Genomic DNA, 18,826 nt, shown 5'->3' with positions numbered 1-18,826 from the left:
ACACAGATTGGTTACAACAATCAATGAAAGTGTTCCCAACACAAGGAAAATAATAATAATAATCACATACACTTTTCGCTTCGGTTAAAAAAAATAATTGAGACTTACGGATTTTATTGTTGTATACAACATAGGCATTAACCAAAATATCACTTTGATGAACAACATTTTCACATAACCCTATTTCTATTTCATGTCCACCAAATTACTGGTGCACATGTTTTTGCTATCCACAAAGGCAGCAGCAGAAAACTTACTGTAGCATCAACTCTGGCCCCTTAAGTTGTGCGCATCAAATCCATAAAGGATCGTCCAGCTTCCATTCTTCACAACCAAGCAATTGCAGTGCAGGTGCCATCTCAAAGCACTCTTATATGGAAAAACCATGGAAGAACAAATGCTATCACCAAGCACACGATCAAAAAATTACAGAACCGTTGATTCCCCCACCACCGGCTTGTCTCAGAAGTGGCATCACCGCCCCTTCTCAATGTTCTCCTCTCATGCCATCTCTCCATGAAACTGATGTCCTCTTCGCCATTGATGTTTTTCGCATTGACACCACAAATTTCGCAGCTCCTGTATTAGGAGGTAAAGACATCATGATGTCACTCAAGTTCACTAGTACTTGATCAAAACCTTGAAGCACATAAAGGACTAAATCTTGGAGAGACATATCCTCTCCAAAGCAACTATATAAAACTTAGTACTGACAGAAGATCTATTGTTATTGGTACTGGGACATGACTAAAGAAGATCAGCATAGACCGTAAGGTTAACTAGCAGCAGGGAGGCCTGAATCTTGGTCAATGGGTAGAGTGCCTCTTTCTTCTTCTTTACACCGTCCAAAGTGAAGAAACAGTATAGGGAAACTTAATTCAAATGATAGATGATATGGTTTAAACAAGGTTAATAGGAAAGAACTGACAGGACCGATATAGTTTTATGGGATAAATGTCTTTGTTTGACAGCAAACATATACTAATATGCATGACACTAGGGATCATAAGAGAGATCTAGCAAAAGTGTTGGATATAAAGGAAAACATTCTGGGCCAAGTATGAAAATTTTCTTCTTCAGTTCTCCAAGTTCATGTGGAAGCTTCTGTCCATTGTAAGAATAGGCAGTCAGCTTGCATGAGCACATGATAAGGCCTAGCAACTGTAATATAATTTTTTCTTTTTCTTTAAAGCTATGGATTACTCCAATGATCATACAAAAAAACCCCAACATCCCTATTCACCTTAATCATTTGCCTATCTATCTTAACTATATCATTCATCTTTATAGTATTACTAGTCTTATATGTCATATACTCGATCATAGTACTACTTTAAAACATTTAGTTTCTAAGATTTGAATCTTTAACTCAAGTTTATTGTCAGTCTCATCTAAAATTTCATCCAATCAAATTAGTCAAAATGTAGTATTTTCAAAATAATCGTAAATACCTAAATTTACAACCAAGCTTCGTCATCTCTGAAATTGTTAAAAAAGCAGTGTCCATTCCAGCAAAAAATTATTGAAACACAAAGGACAAGCAACCAGCCAATCATCTATTAATTCAAAATTTCAAATATATATTCTATCCTCCATTAACGACCACATGTACTTGTTCTCTTCATCCAATTGCCAAACCAACAAAAATAAAGCCCATTTGAATAAGCAGGTACTACTTGTAAAAAGACACATGCTGTGTCTTTATGAGCTGGAAACTTGCATGTGGACATAAAGATTGTAAATGTAGGTCAATGATTGATATCATTATTGCAATGAACTTGGACTATATCAGACACTCCAATTAAACCGAGGGGAACATCACACCAAGTGATGATTTTGGGGGGGGGGGGGGGGGAGGGAGTTACTGCTTCCCAACTGCTATCAGTCCAATTAAACCGAGGGGAACATCACACCAATTAACTCTAAATTGCAGTTACTGCTTCCCAACAGCTATCATCTAGATAGTGGCAGGTCCTTGCCAAGAAGCTTGAGTTGGTAGGAACAACTTTAGAGTTAGAAATTTAAGCCAACTTATCGCAGGAGTACAATCTGCTTCTCTGATTCCAATCCACTGCAGAGGCTTGGCACCTTCATGCGGATTGAATGTGGAACGAGCCAAACATGGCATCAAGAACCCATAACCCATGGGCAAAGACCAATTCGCTCAACTTAGTTCACAGTTTTTTTTGTCTCAAATAGTCAAGTTGAGAGTTACTTATCTAACCCATAACTTAAGCTATTTATCCTTAAATATATATCTATTCTCAGGAAAAAGAAATGCTAACCGATGATGCCCTGAAAACTCAAACTGATTAAGCTATTGCAGCTGATACCAACATATCTAAGTGAAGGACAGGAAGGACAGAGAGGTGATGCATTCGAAGATAGGGAGGTTGACATGAAAAGCATGGGAGTACATGTATCTTTGTTTGGAGCCAAAAGAAGGTGAGCACACTAGGAATGAATAGACTTTAGGATACGCAAACAAGTCGTCTCAGGTCTACAAATGGTTTTACCAGCATATCCCATAAAAAAGGTGCACATCTGATGAACAAAACATTTCATCTGATCTATTTTCTTTAAGACTGCAACTGCAATTTTGTACTTTGGTGTTCTTGTTTAAACCATGAAGCAATAATGTCGGCAATCATGTTCTTAGGACAACTTCTACCTATTCAAGCGACTGTCATCGATCGGAACAGTAAAAAGGTGAAACTTTGGTGGTCATGCCATTGTTATATAAGATTCCATCAATTTGCTAAATTGTGTGACCGAGTGAAATCATTTCAGTTCATTTCATGTGGAATTTAATCGACGCAGAACTCTAAGAAGAGGGACGGTATAACTATCTCCTTTGTAGCATTTCCACAAACGGTTTGACTTCAAAGAAGAGGGACCGTATGACATGCCACGAGAGATCAAATAAAGGGTTGGCTATTAGCATTTCTACAAACGGTTTGACTTCAAAGAAGAGAAGGGCCATATGACATCGCACGAGAGATCAGATAAAGGGTACCTGTTGCCTTTTACGCGAAACCAGGCCTCGGCGCAGGGCCGATGCGCGCTGCCGAGCTCCCCTTTGCAGGCGCACCCCAGCTGGATCAACTCCGACGCCTCCGATCCTCCAACGCAGGAGCCCAATTGGCAAATCCGACACAGTTTCTCACTCTCACCCTTCTTAACTCCGCCGACGCCGGCCTCCACGTCCCTCTCCTCTCGCCACTCGGCGCCGGCCTGGCGGTCAGAGGGTGCGGGCTCCACCGACCGCACAGCGATCGCCACCGCCTCACCGCCGGGCATCACGACGACGCCCCGAATCCGAGAAGGAAGAAGGGATTTGGATAGAGATGGCGGCGTGGGTTTTGCTGCCCGAGGGTCGTGTTGAGTGTTATCGGAGAGCGACGGGAAACGATCCGTAGTCGTGCGCTGTAACGAGAGAGAGCGCGGCGGAAACGGAGGAAGGCGGCAGGTGGGGAAGCGGACAAGTGCCGATATATGTAAGTATTGGTCAACTCAATTCCATGGGCGAAGTCAACAGAGTTTTGGGTCTAAGTAGATGTAGTCTTTAACACGTAATAATGCACAGTCTAATGGTTGATGGAGACAAAGGAAAGGCACAATCTAATTAAAGATTATGGTGGCTACCGTTGTTTTAATCGAAGAAAAATTAGGTTATTTGCAATTGGATCTTTACCGTCTTTCTTCACAAGTCCAACATATTTTTTTTATTATTTTTTAGCACAAAGGAACAAAAAAATAATAAAAAAAAGAAGCTGTATTACTTAATCACTCGAAATATAGTTTAGGATCTGTCCCATGAAAAAAAAAAAAAAAAAAAATCTTGTGATGGTAGGAGCCTTGTTGGTTGCACACACATGTTCCATCTTAATCACCTTTTTAAGGATTTACAAAGATCCAAAATGTCTGTTACTATAGAACGATAACAAAAAATTACACCGTCAATATCGATCCCAAGCCCGGATGTAAAAAATAAAAAAATTATATTAGATCACTGATAATCAACATATAATTATGTCATATCCCATGAATATGAATCTTGACCAATTTCAGTATAGAGCTAGGTTGTCATCGGGACGTGACCCGATTTCAACGTCTAGGTGTCCCGAATCATAAACCGTGGGCTAAGAGGTCATCACGAAACAGTCCATCATATTGATGCTCAAATGTAGTGCAAGTAGTTAAGGGTTCTTTGTCAACCAATAAAGGTCTAGTTTAGTAACTTGGATTATATGAACATTCAAAAAAAGAGATTAACACTATGATCAAATTAGAAGAAAAATAAATATCATTTGCTTACAAAAATTTAAAGAAATTGATAGTATTGGATATAAAATTTGGTATAGTAGAAAAGATAAATACAGAATCTTAAAAACAATGTAGTAGATATAAAAAGATTTGAAGATAGAATTATAGTTCTAAAATTTATCAAAGGACAATATGCATATGTTTTGAATATCATCGGTGCTTATGCCTCTCAAGATATATTAGATGATTAAATCAAAAGAAAATTTTGAGAATATCGAGATGATATCATTCAAGGAATATCTACTACTGAAAACTAATAATCTAATAATTGAAGGAGATTTGAATAATCATATAGGAAAAATGAATGCATGGGTGACTTTGGTTATAGGGAGAGAAATAAATATGGTAGTATAATTTTAGATTTTACAACTTCGTGGTTTTATTATTGTAAATATTTATTTTAAGAAGAGATATTAATATTTTGTTACTTATAAGAGTGTTACAATTGTAGTTAGAGAGACTTTTTTCTCAAAGGTAGATAAAATTATTTGTATGATTTATAAAATTTTATCTGAATGAAAGTTTGACGAATCAACATAGATCGATGGTATTAGATATTTATTATAGAAAATAAAATAAAAAAAAGATAATTTTTTTTTTACTAGAATCGGATGGTGAAATTTATAAGAATAGGGTGGAAAGAGAAGTGATTTGAAACTTAAACAAAAAGACTATGATGACTAATAAAATTAGGAGCTTAAACAAAAAAGATTTTTTTATGAGACTAAAAGTAAATGTATGACTTGTAAGAGAGAGTTGATAGTAATGCAAAAAAGTTCAAGAAGTAATTTTTACAAAAAAAATTATATTTTAAATATTAATAAAATTATAAAAATAAGAAAAAAAATAAAAGATATAAAGAATATAAATAGAAGATAAAAAATTGATTACCATAACAAGATATAAAGCTTATGATAATTTTTATAATAGATATTAAAGATGATGAAAAAGATATATATCAAATTACTAAATATAGGAAAAAAAAGCATAAGGATTTAGGTAACATTAGACGTATAAAAGACAAAGATCAAAGAATACTTGTTAGTGATAATAAAATTTAAAAAATATTTTTATAAATTATTTAATAAAGATTTCACTTAGGAATTAACCTTAACGATAAATAATAATGATATATATAATAATCATAGATTTATTTATAAAATTAGAGCTAGTGAAGTAAAAGACGTCTTAAAGAAGATGAAAATAACTAAGAGTGTGAAACTTAATGATATCCCTATTGAGGTCTAGAAAAATTTAAAGGATAAGGGAGTAGCTTGGTTAACTAAATTATTCAATAAAATGATGAGATTCAGAATAATACATGATAAATGAAGAAAAAGTTTTTTAGTGATGAAACTTTGGGAAAGATTTATTGAAATTAGGATAATGTTTGTAATAAATATATCTAAAAATTAATCTAATTTTATGCCTATCAATTATAGAAGTTATTTATTTGTTAAAATAAATAATAAAAAATATTAGGAGAAAAATAGATTTGTATATGATTTTTATTGACATAGAGAAAGCCTACAATAGAGTTCTTACATATTCATTATGGTGGATTTTAGAAAATAAAAATGTGTCCACTAATTATATTGATGTTATTAAGGATCGGTATAATAATATAGATAATAGCATTAGAATTATAGAAACTATGCCAAGTGAGTTTTCGATTGTCATAATATTATATTAAGGATCTACATTAAGTCTCTTCCTTTTTACATTAATAATGAATAAAGTTACTCATCATTTACATGATAGACCTAGTGTATATTATTTATGATGATATCGTCATAATTAATGAAAACCTAAATAAAATTAGTTATAAACTTGAGCTAGGGAGATAATCCTTCGGTCTTAAATTAAGTAGGATTAAAATTGAATATATGAGGTACAATCTTAGTCATACATAAGAAAATAATATTATATTAGATGGATAATAATTTTCTTTAAGTAATCAAAAGATAGAGAGATCGATGAATATATTATTCTAATCATTAGTAAAAGAAAACAATTATAATATAATTATGAGATGAATAATAATTAGAAAGATGAAAGGATTAATATTAATGGTATGATAAAAGATAAAGAAAATATTAAGAAGTATTTAGTGTAAAATATAAATAAAGATTCAAATACTCTAAACATAGTTAAACAGATAGATTTTACGATCTGGATCATAATAATATAGTCAATCTCAAATAATCGAAACTTACATTATTATTATTATTATTATTATTATTATTATTATTATTATTATTATTATTATTGAGATTTCATAAGCCATTGTAGATTCTATCGTAACTACAAATGTGGATCCTGCATTGGACCATAGCACTAAATTTTTCATGTATAAATTATTGATGTATTTCAACCCATATGAAAAAAATCCATCTAATTCAAATATAAAAACCATAACTAAATTGTTAGGATTTACTCCATAAATTGTTATATTTGACCTCATTAGGATTAGGATTATGATGTGTTAGGATCAAGAGCACTAAGAGGGGGGGGGGGGGTGTGAATTAGTGCAGCGAAAAATTTTCGTCGGTTCAAAAACGACTTTCGTACGAAGAAATCTGTTTTCGATGAAAACCATTTCGGAAAGAACTTTAACTTAAGATCGAAACAAAAGTATAGTTGATGTGGGATTTACTCCATAAATTATTTGACCTCATTAGGATTAGGATTATGATGTGTTAGGATCAAGAGCACTATCGTCGGTTCAAAAACGACTTTCATACGAAGAAATCTGTTTTCGATGAAAACTATTTCGGAAAGAACTTTAACTTAAGATCGAAACAAAAGTATAGTTGATGTAAAGTAACAGAGGCAGTTTGCAGTTAATATAAAGAGCAGAATGTAAATGCAAACCGAGATTTAGAATTGTTCGGTCAATCTTGACCTACATCCACTTTTGACTTCCTCCTCCGACGAGGTTACCGATATCCATTAGAGGTTTTTCTTCAATAGGTGAAGACCAGCTCCTTCTTACACCCCTCTTCTCCTTTTACCGGGTTTAGGAGACAACCCTTACAAGCACTCACACTCCTCTTCCAGAATTCTAACACTTAGAACTTGAGGAGGATTCTCACAAGGGATTTCTGTAGTATTTCTTTGCTTTTAAACTCTCTATGCTTGTGTGCTTTAACCAAGGATGAGAGGGGTATTTATAGGCTTCTAGTTAATTCAAACTTGGAGCCTAAAATCATCTCATCCCGGGTTCCCCGGGCACGAGCGGTACCACCGCCCAGTGTCAGTCTGGCTGACACTGCCTTGGGCGATACCACCGCCCAGGTCTGGTGGTATCACTGCCTGACACCTTGCCAGGGGCGGTACAACCGCCCAGACTACCGGTACCACCGCCTGACACAGTCTCGAAGACTACGCCATGATGATGAGACTTCTTGGGGCACTGTTTGGGCTTCTTATTGGGCCCAACATAGTTCTTACATGGGCCTAACTGGCCCGTAATTGGGTTAGCCCAATCCAAGCCCAATTGCGTACTAATTACGATTCCTAAGACATATTTTAAGCTAACCAAAGTCTGTAAGTCTATTCTTCCAGCAAGCTTCCGACGATCTTCCGGCGAACTTCCGACGATCTCTCGGCAACGTTCCGGTGGACTCCCGACAAGCTCCTGGACTTCACGACGATCTTCTTGGCGAGTTCTGATGAGCTTCTTTGGTAAGCTCCGAGACTTCTTGACTGGTTCCTCTAGAACTTCCAACGAACATCCGGACTTCCGACGAACTCTCGAACTCCCAACATGATCGCATCCTTGACTTCGGGACTTTATTTTGCTTCATGCCTTGCTATCATAGTTAATCCTGCATATGTAAAATAAACTTCGATCTATACAATTAATACTAAGCATTAATCAAGTTGTCCGGCATGTCATTGGTCTCTCGACGCTTCGTCCGATTTTTCGGCGCATTGTCCTCTCTTGTGGCCTATTGCCCAATCGGCCAGTTGACTCTGCAACTCCGATATCCTTGGCGCAATGTCTGCTCTTCTTGGCCCGATGCTCAAATCCATGGCCCGAAGCCTTCTGTTGATACATCGACCGATCCACCGACCTGACGTCCAATCTTCTGACATGTTCCTTCGGCCCAACATGATTTTTCCTGCTTTAATTGTTTCATCCTGTTCAAAGCATCCTGCGTCACTCAAAACACAGATTAAAATATAAACATAATTATCAATTGGTTTCATCATCAAAATACGAGATTCAACAATCTCTCCCTTTTTGATGATGACAACCAACCGACAATGGAGTTAACCTTAACTCCCAGAGTTTAACCAAACTCCTCCTATCAATATGCTATATTGATAGAAACTCTTGGATTCAAAAATCCAAGCAACATGTCATGATCAAATCATGCATGTCATTAACATACTTCTCCCCCTTTATCGTCAACAAAAAGGAGAAGTACCACAATCAAGTGTTTGTAACATAAGTTCTACACATAAACATAATTTCTAGTTTTTTTTATCATCATGCAAGCTAGCAAAAATTTAGAGTTTTGCAAGTTTGTAAATTTTGCTAGATATATAAATTTATCATTTTTGCTTCTTGAGATAGATAAGATAACACTTCTTTGTAGTGTTCAAGATAGCAAGTTCTACATTATGCAAGCTAGCAAATTAGAGATGTTTAAGAAAGCAACACTTGGTTCTTGAAATATGTAAGTTTTACAACATACAAGCTAGCAAATTTAAAGATATGCAAGTTGGCATATTTGCTTTTCTTTGCAATGTGCAAGATAGCATATTTTTGCATCTTCTTAAGATTTCAAGCAAGCAATTCTTGGTGATGTTCAAGATAGCAATTTCTTCTCTTTTGAGAAGTATAATTTTTGCTTTCTTCTTGAATTGTGTGAGCTAGCAAATTTTTGCTTTCTAGTATGTTTTGCTCCCCCTTTGTCATTGTCAAAAAGAAGAGAAGACCCTTTACGTCAATTTCTAAATCATGACAAAGATAAGTAATCATTCTTATTTGTGCATCATTATAGTGTCAATTTACAACATGCACAAATTCAATAGCATTACATTTCATTTTTCATACATGATACCGAAAAATCAATCATCATTATAAGCATATCATACATGATACTAAAACATTAAAATTTTTAAGTATTTATTAACATTTTGATCATGATACAAAACATTCATCATTTAGAGCATTCATGATACAAAACATTAAATCAACATTTATAATACATCATTTTAGCAATAATTCATAGCATTTTAAGTCATGATTCACATCATATGCAATACATCACATCATAATTAAAAAACACAAGTATTGCATGCATCATTGTAAATCATAAATGTTTCATATCATGATGGTATTAATTTGTCAAATTGCATCCTACCATGCATGATCATAACTTCACATTTGCATGCATCAAAATAATATCAAGAGTATTTCATGCATAATTTTATATCATCTCATTCATTTCATCTCATCAAGAGAAATTAATTAGGTGATGAATACAAGGAGTTATACAAAGACAGAAAATCATGTCATGAAAGATGAGATCATGTGAAAACCAAAAGACATGATTCATTTTGACAATCTCCTTTTAAATAAATAATGTAAAGAATTCTTAGGAGATCATGAAAAATCTTGATTCATATAAAAGATTTCATGTAATAAATCTCGAGAAATCAAGATCGTGATTTTGATAAAACCCATTAAATTCAAACCATCAAAATCAATTTCATGATTCAAGAGATTCATAAAGATGATATAAATAGATTTATTAATCTCCTTTTTGAAAAAATCGATGAAGTCAAAAAAATTAATTTTTCAAGGAGAAACCTTTCCACTTTTTAGTTGTTTTAATTCATGTGATTTATTTCATATATGCATGTTCTTTTCTTTTATGCCAAATAAAAACATGCATCAACGTTTAGGATCAAAAAATAAATTTCATCATAAAAACCATCAAGACCAATAAATCACAAAAATCATCATGTATAACTTTAAAATCTCATGCATAAAATCATCAATCATGGTATCAAAACATTTAATATTTTCATTCCATCATTATGCATTACTTCAAATCAAACATGATTTCATTTAATCAAAATCGAGAAATAACAATGGAAAACAACATGATACACATTATTACTTCTTAACCACATATAGCATAATTTCATAAGGCATTTTAATCAAAATTAATTTTTTATTAAACATGTAATTTTTATTATCATTTTCAAAATTACTAGCATGATCATGATTTTTGTTTTTTTTATTAAACATGAAATTTTCAAGAATATTTAACTTTCTTAAACTAAATAAAAATACATCATGGAAAACATCAAGTAATTTTAAAATAAATTAAGGGGGTTTTGATTACCTCATCGTTGAATGTCGTTAAGGCGTAGTTTGCCACATCGCCTTTCTTGATTTTCTCCTCGTCTTCGGAGGAACTCGATTCATCCCAATTTTTGTTCTTCTTCTTACATTCAAAGCAAGTAGTTCCGTTCTTTTTGTTCTTAAGTTTTTGTTTCATTAACTTTTTAAATTTCTTAGTGAGGAGTTCATGTTCACCATCACTTGAGCTTATACTCGAGTGGTCTTTAAATGTTCTAAGTTCAAAATCCTTCTTGTTCTTTAGAAGGTGGTTCTCAAGTTCTTTACGTGCATTGCATGTCATTTCATAGGTCATCAAGGACCCTATTAGTTCTTCGAGTGGAAAATGGTTCAAATCATTGGCCTCTTATATGGCCATTACTTTAGAGTCCCAAGTTTTATTAAGAGAATGCAAAATCTTGTTTACGAGTTCAAAATCCGAAAAACATTTGCCAAGAGCTCTTAAACTATTGATGATATCCGTAAAACGGGTGTACATGTCAACAATGATTTCGCTTGGCTTCATTTGAAAAAGTTCAAAATCGTGTATTAAAAAATTTACTTTAGAATCTTTTATACTACTTGTGCCTTCGTGTGTGATTTCAAGAGTGTGCCATATTGTCACGAACAAACTTCGAAACAGGATGTTAGATGTAATGCTTATGTATATCCGTGTCTTTTGGTATGTTCATGCTTTGCACAACATGTAAAGGGACGGTCAAAGACTTAATAGTCCCATTTTAGTTAGGTTTGGTGGTCGCTTTAGGCTTGTAAATAAAGGTTATGTCATGTGGACACTTGTGAGAGATTTTTGGTCTATAATGGACCATTTTGACCCTTTGTTGTGCAACTGTTTGGAGCTTGTAAAGTCTGTTTGTAATTTGCATTGTCTATGAAGTGTTTTAAAAAATGTTTGCTTGTGGATCCCGAATGAGGCATTTTCTCTAACTCGTTCTCTCTTTTGTGGGTCCTAAGGGACATGGGAGGCTTCGGGGAAGCTGATATCAGAGTAACCTTTGCGGACGGACACGCAAGGGTGCTGCACGACCTAGGCAAAACTAGCTAAGTCCGTGATAGATAGTATCAGAGCAGGACAAGCACTCATAGAAACACTTGACATACAAACATGGGGGACCTAGTTGGGCTGCGTTGAGGGCAGTCAGCACACGCACGATCGTTTGGGGGAAAACGGGCATGGAGATGTAGGGAAAATGAGTCACTCAGAGGAGTGAGCATATGAGATTGGCATTCAGAGGAATGGCCAACCCTTCGCACGAGAGGCACCATGAGAACAGGCAAGCTTGGAAGAATGCGGAGCGCACAAAGGTTGAGATGGCTGAGTTTGAGCTACGGCTCAACGTTGACAACTATACTTGATGGTGCTCAAGATAAGCGAGGCACTTGGTAAAGGATGAGACCATACAAGGTGGAATGAGTTGCTCAGCGACCGAAAGAGTTATACAAAGCTCACAGAGGTGAGAAGTATTGCTAACTTGAAGAATTCGGTACTCATGCATGGGCTTGTATACGGACGATGGAATGTTCGCGGCCATCCTAAGGCAACCGAAACTCGACGCCATGGAGTATTGAAACTTTCTCTTCGGCATGTGAAGGATACATCCGTAGGAGGCTGAAGTGTGCAGTGAGTTCAGAATGTTGCTAGGTCTTGAGTGGTGCAGCGGGGGCTGTATTGACGTGGAGTCACAATCTAGCAAGTGCATTTGCAGGAGGTAGAATAATGCACAATTTGTTCAGCAAATCGGAGTAGTCCAAAGGGATGGTGGTCTCCAAAACGAAGAGAGATGTTGCTCCAATGGGATAGATATCCAAGAGGGATAAGTTCCGGCTCTCCAGAGGGAGAATCATGTGTAACAGACCGCACATGTTGAGGAGGAATACCTCAACAAACAACAACTTCACGAAGCTCAATGGACCAAGCAAGTGGCGAGGAGTCATCGCATGATCTCGTTTGAGAGAATGCATTGCGAGATCAAGTGGGGGAGTGACCCAAAGCAACACAAATGAAGGCACACTTAGAGTCGATATGGAGATTGGACTAAAGGGAGGGCTGACCCGTGGAATGGTGGGCGCGAGGGCAACCATCAACTCAATGCAAAAAATGAGAAGCAGAGCAACTTGGGTGTAACTTGGCGAAGTACCTAAGCCGCATAAAGGGAGCTAGCATGGAAGATGGAACATGGAGCGGAGGCACAGTGCTTTCCTTGGACAGAGGTCAAGGACATGAACTCTTGCAGAGGCAAGAGCAGGACCATATTGTTCTATGGGTCCTTCATTATGACGGAGCAGACTCATCTTGCATGGTGCCAAAGACGAAGGGAGCTTCTGGGCACATGCACCTTATCTCGGAGAAGTATTTGATGGAGGAACTAAGGTGACTCAACTTGCGGAGGCGAAGTTGGGTTCAGAAGGCCTTGGCATGGGGCAAGAGGACGCGGAGGGGGGTACTATTGAAGAATATGCCACAATGTTGCCATTCAAGTTGCCATGAAGGAAGCGGTGTGCAGTAGAGATTATGCTGGTAGGGGCAGAGGCCCAAGATCCAGACAATGGTGCACTAATTGCAGCAAAGTCGGGGGACTTCGGGAGCTACTAGGCTATGGACTGTCCTAGATCAGTGTTTCATCTAGGTGTGACCTAAGAGTGGGTGGATGAAGGTTGATTGCCAAAGGAGCGAACAAAATCGAATGTGGAAGAGACCCTGCAATGTATTGGCATAGGCCACACATGGAGGGATCACAATTCGAGTTCATCCCATAAGGATCAGAATGCAATGGAGATGTCACCAGGAGGCGACATGGTGTAGCGGATCATGGTGGAATAGTTTGTGACAATGCGATATACATGAATGAGTCCCATGAGGGACTAGATCATACGGAGGTATGATCGGGAGCTACTAGAAGCTCCACTTCGGTGAACAACACGATGGCAAGAAGGGCTATGGATTCAAGGAGTGAAGGTGTTAGGACTCTAGCTAGGAGAGTCCTAATTGAGAGGGATATTCATGTAAAACCTACCTAAGCCGACCCCTATTAAAGAGATGAAGAGGCCGGCTAGGGTTAGGAGGTTTTTTCTTAGAGAATAATTAGGAGTTGTAAGGGAATAGGAGTCTTGAGTAGGAGTCCTATTAGGAGTTGGTTAGAAGTAAGAGTCTTAAGTAGGAGTCCTATTAGGAGTTAGGGTTTAGAAGCCCTATAAATAGCCATGTATTCCTTCTCTTTTCTTAAGCAATAGATGAATCTTTTCTGCAGCCTTTGAGCAGAAACTTGGAGGGAGGAACCCCTATAGAGTTCCAAGGAGGTCGATCCCCTAAAGAGATCAACCCCAAGTTTAGAATCTGCAAGGGTTCTAACACCTGGTATAAGTGCAGCGTTCTTGGCATCTCGCTGCCCTTCTATAGTCATCCATCAGCCCTCCACAACCGTCCAAAGTAATTCCCACAATTGCTTAAAGGATCGTCGCCAAATTCCGCCATCATCTCCACCACCGCGGATCATCCTTTGATCTCCCTGTGAATTGCAACAGGTTCTGGTTTCCTACCTTACTGCTGCTGCAATTTAGTTATCCCTATCCGAAAATCCAAAAAAAAAAAATTATTCCTATATTGCTGCATAAACTTTTCGTCACAAAGTTTTCATCTCTACAACGAAAGATACATTGCAGAATTTCAGCCGCATAGCACTGTTTGTTTGATCTTGATACTATATTTTCTCTGTCCAAACCTCTACAAATTTTTCTTGATTAAATTAGACATCCTTGCTGTCATATAAACTAAGATATTACTATCAATTCCCTCCTCAAATCTCTCAAATTTTTGGTGGAGATTTCGTCGAGAAACCGCTGTTTCTTCGATGACAATTCTGCTCTTACAAGACAACACAATTCTGCAGCAAACTTTCACTGATTTCTATCAAACCTTTGCTGTCATCTACCATAGATCGAAAACTTTCATCCATAGCCCTAAAACTCCACCAAACCACACCCTCAAACTGTACCCAAAAAAGCCACAAAATAAACCTAAACCGCAGCCTACATCTACCAATCCACCAACCCTTTCAACCATCACTTCTCTCAACCTATACATGCCTTTAACCCGTCAATAAAAGAGAGATCTTAACATCACAGATTTGGAGTCATATACTATGGCATCTAAGGAGGTAATCAATGCTAAATTTGAAGCCTTCGAGGCACGAATGAAGGATAAGATTCGAACTCTCCTTACCGAATTCAGTTTGGGCCAACCACCAAGCCCGAAGAAATCACATCAAGGAGAGAGCTCTAACCAATCACATCATGTCCAAAGAGATGACTTCCAAGAGAGGGGAGGCTCTATGACCGACCCCAACTATTTGCGCATGAGAGTGGACTTCCCTAGATGGGAAGAAGGAGACCCAATTGGTTGGATCTCGCGCGCGGAGTGATATTTTCGGTACCATAAAACTGCGGATGCATCCATAGTGGAAATTGTAGCTATACATATTGAAGGGGATGTCATACAGTGGTTTGACTTGTTTGAACACACTTATGGAGTCCTTTCATGGTGACAATTCAAAGAAGGACTACTGATCCGCTTCAGACCAATTTATTACGAGAACATTGACGGACAACTAGCAAAGATCCGACAAACCTCCACCATTCAAGAGTACCAAACCAGGTTTGAAAGGTTATCTAATCAAACTCACGATTGGTATGAAAAACAACTATTGGGGACCTTTATTGAGGGCTTAAAGCCGGAGATCCGGGGAGAAGTTAAGGCACGACAACCATACACGCTTATGGCAGCCATCTCTTTCGCACGACTTCAAGAGGAGCGATTGAACCATGAAGCCCGGAGGACTAGGATCACTCCTCAACCTACAATACTAAAGCCCTTAGTCCCCCCTACTATCAATCGAGTCCCTGCACCGAAAAGGTTAACAAGAGAAGAACTTCGGGAGCAATCTGCGAAGGGGTTATGTTGGCATTGTGATGAGCCGGGGAGCCACGAGCATCGCTGTAGAAAAGGGAGACTTCTTATGATTGAACCAGTAGAAGAAGAGGTCATTGAAAATCCAGAAGAGAGCCTTGAATATGAAATAGAAGATATGGAAGAAGAGCCACAACCGACCGACATTACGGTACACGCACTAGCTGGCTACTCAAACCCGCAAACGATGAAAGTTGGAGGCATTCTCAAACAACAGCCGATTACTGTTCTCATCGACACGGGCAACACTAATAACTTCCTAAATAGTAAGGTTGCTGCTTGGATGACACTGCATATTGAAGGTTGCAGCAAGTTTGATGTAAAGGTGGCCGACGGTAGAATCCTAAAGTGCGACCAAAGATGCCCGCAGGTGAAACTATTACTGCAAGATCAAGAAATTATCACTGATTTCTTCCTCCTACCACTTGATGACTATGAGGCAGTGCTTGGTATAGAATGGCTGACTACACTAGGTGATGCCTCTTGGAACTTTTCTAAATTAATTATGAAATTCTACTGTAAGGGCAAATAGATCATCCTACGCATGAAGCGCGGAAGCAACGTTACCACTGTTTCGACCCAACGAATGGAGAAAGTTTTACACAAGGTAAATGGTGGCTTTTTGATGCACCTCTAGCAGTAACCAGAGGGGAAGAAAATAGAAATTGAAGATTAAAATCTTGCCCAATTGCTTACTGAATTTGCCAACATTTTTGCTGAACCATGCGGTCTTCCTCCTTCTCGACAACATGACCATCGAATTCCAATCCTTTCGGGCAAGCCACCAGCGAACACTCGACCGTACCGATATCCTCACCTCCAAAAAGATGAAATTGAAAAGATCGTAAAGGAGATGCTTGAAACAGGGGTGATTCTGCCAAGTTGCAGCCCCTATTCCTCACTAGTGCTACTTGTACGTAAGAAGGACAGAACTTGACGGATGTGCATCGACTACCGAGCTTTAAATGGCATCACCGTCAAGGACAAGTACCCAATACCAGTGGTGGATGAACTTCTTGATGAATTAAAAGGAGCTTGAGTCTTCACGAAGTTGGACCTCCGATCCGGTTACCACCAAATTCGGGTATGTGAAGATGACATTCCAAAAACTACATTCCGCATACATGATGGTCATTATGAATTCTTGGTAATGCCTTTTGGACTCACTAATGCTCCTTCAACCTTTCAAAGTCTCATGAACGAAATTTTTCGGAGCTTTCTTCGCAAATTTGTGTTGGTATTTTTTGATGATATTCTCATTTACAGCTCTTCTCTTGAGACTCACTTTCAGCATTTACGGATTGTTCTGACGATCCTTCAGGAGAATACTCTTTTTGTTAAGCAACCAAAGTGTAGCTTTCTCCAGCAAAAAGTAGAGTACCTTGGGCACATAATATTAGAAGGAGTGGCGGTAGACCCAACAAAAATTGAGACAATGCAAGGCTGGCCGAAACCTACAAACGTGAAATTACTACGCCGATTCCTTGGACTAACAGGCTACTACCGAAAATTTGTTAAGGACTATAGGAAGATCAGTGCACCACTCACTTCTCTACTAAAAAGAGATGCTTTCCAATGGTCGGACAAAGCCTCTGCTGCCTTCAACAAACTTAAGGTAGCCATGACAACGACGCCGGTGCTAGCGTTACCAGATTTCAACCGACCCTTCATCATTAAGACCGACGCATCTGGAGTCGGAATTGGAACCGTTCTCATGCAAGATGGTCGACCAGTCGCATACACTAGCAAGGCATTATCTCCCTCCCATCAAAACATGTCAGTATATGATAAGGAGATGCTCGCCATTGTACATGCAGTAATGAGGTGGAGACCCTACCTGATCGGCCGGCGATTTCAAATTAAAACCGACCATAGAAGCCTCAAGTATTTTTTGGAGCAAAAGATATCATCTCCTGAGCAACAAAAATGGGTAACCAAACTTCTTGGATTTGATTATGAGATTATTTACAAAAAGGGGAAAGAAAACGTTGTTACAGATGCACTCTCACGGCTACCTGAGCAAGCTAAGGTTTCAGCCATCTCCTTCCTACCACTAGTCTCCTCGTGGACATTAGGGAAGAATGGAAGAAGGATCCAGAGATCAGCAACATTATAAAAAAATTGGAGGAGGATCCAAGTGCAATAGCCCACTACACTTGGGATTCGAGGGATCTACGCTACAAAGGTCGTATTGTGCTTATACCTGACTCCCCTTGTATCACAATCATCCTGCATGAAATGCACTCCATACCTTCAGTAGGGCACTCTGGATTCCTAAGAACCAACAAAAAAGTGAAGCAAAATTTTTATTGGAGAGGGATGAAAAAAATTATTGCTGAATATGTGGCATAATGTGATGTATGTCAACAGCACAAGGGTGAAACTATGGCAAATCCAGGGAAACTACAACCACTACCTATACCGGACTCGGTGTGGACTGACATCTCCATGGACTTCATTGAAGGGCTACCACCTGCCAAAGGTAAAAGCATAATTCTCGTGGTGGTTGATCGACTTATGAAATATGCTCATTTTTGTGCTGTGAGAAGTCCCTACACTGCTGCTAGTATTGCCCAAGTTTTCATAGAAAATATTGTTAAACTGCAGGGGATGCCAAGGTCCATTGTAAGTGATCATGATAGGATCTTCACTAGTAAATTTTGGACCGAGTTATTCCAGTTACAAGGCACCAAACTCAAGATGAGCACAGCGTATCATCCATAAACTGACGGCCAAACAGAGGTGGTAAACAGGTGTTTAGAGACGTACCTTCGGTGTTTCGCTAGCGATCGACCAAAAAAGTGGGCAAAATGGCTTCCCTGGGCCGAATAGTGGTATAATACTACATATCATTCATCTACAAAATGTGCCCCTTATGAAGCATTGTATGGTCGACCGGCCCCTGTGATTCCAAAGTATGTAATTGGCTCAGCCAAGGTAGATCAGGTTGAACAAGAATTGATTGATAGGGACAAACTCCTACAACTGTTAAAAGATAATCTCTCTACAGCTCAAGCCAGAATTAAGCAGCAAGCTGACACACGATGAAGCAAAAGAGAATTTTCAGTAGGAGATTGGGTTTATCTTCGCCTACAACCATACAAGCAACTCTCCATCAACACTCCAGCCTCCATGAAGCTATCTCCACGATT

At 38.1% G+C, this 18,826-nt stretch overlaps 1 protein-coding gene across 1 annotated transcript; it reads right to left on the bottom strand.

Annotated features, from left to right (window-relative positions):
- Window positions 1-24: 24 nt before the first annotated feature.
- Window positions 25-3,504, bottom strand: LOC103999672 (uncharacterized). Its single transcript, XM_009421483.3, has 2 exons — window positions 3,017-3,504; window positions 25-579 (listed from the first exon to the last, which is right to left on the bottom strand). Exons 1-2 carry the CDS (start codon window positions 3,298-3,300, stop codon window positions 360-362), a joined length of 504 nt encoding a protein of 167 aa, XP_009419758.1. The 5' UTR covers window positions 3,301-3,504; the 3' UTR covers window positions 25-359.
- Window positions 3,505-18,826: the final 15,322 nt, after the last annotated feature.

This window comes from Musa acuminata, unplaced genomic scaffold, assembly GCF_036884655.1.
Source record: "Musa acuminata AAA Group cultivar baxijiao unplaced genomic scaffold, Cavendish_Baxijiao_AAA HiC_scaffold_1137, whole genome shotgun sequence".
NCBI lineage: Eukaryota > Viridiplantae > Streptophyta > Magnoliopsida > Zingiberales > Musaceae > Musa > Musa acuminata.
Note: the sequence above shows the minus strand (reverse complement) of the source record. Positions and strands in the feature narration are given on the sequence as shown.

Bases quoted from the DNA above. Each gene is read 5' to 3' on its own strand.
- LOC103999672 (XM_009421483.3), bottom strand. From the start codon at position 3,300: ATGCCCGGCGGTGAGGCGGTGGCGATCGCTGTGCGGTCGGTGGAGCCC. The intron at 580-3,016 runs GTACCCTTTATC...CTCCTAATACAG, and splicing joins TTTCGCGTAAAAGGCAACAG to GAGCTGCGAAATTTGTGGTG.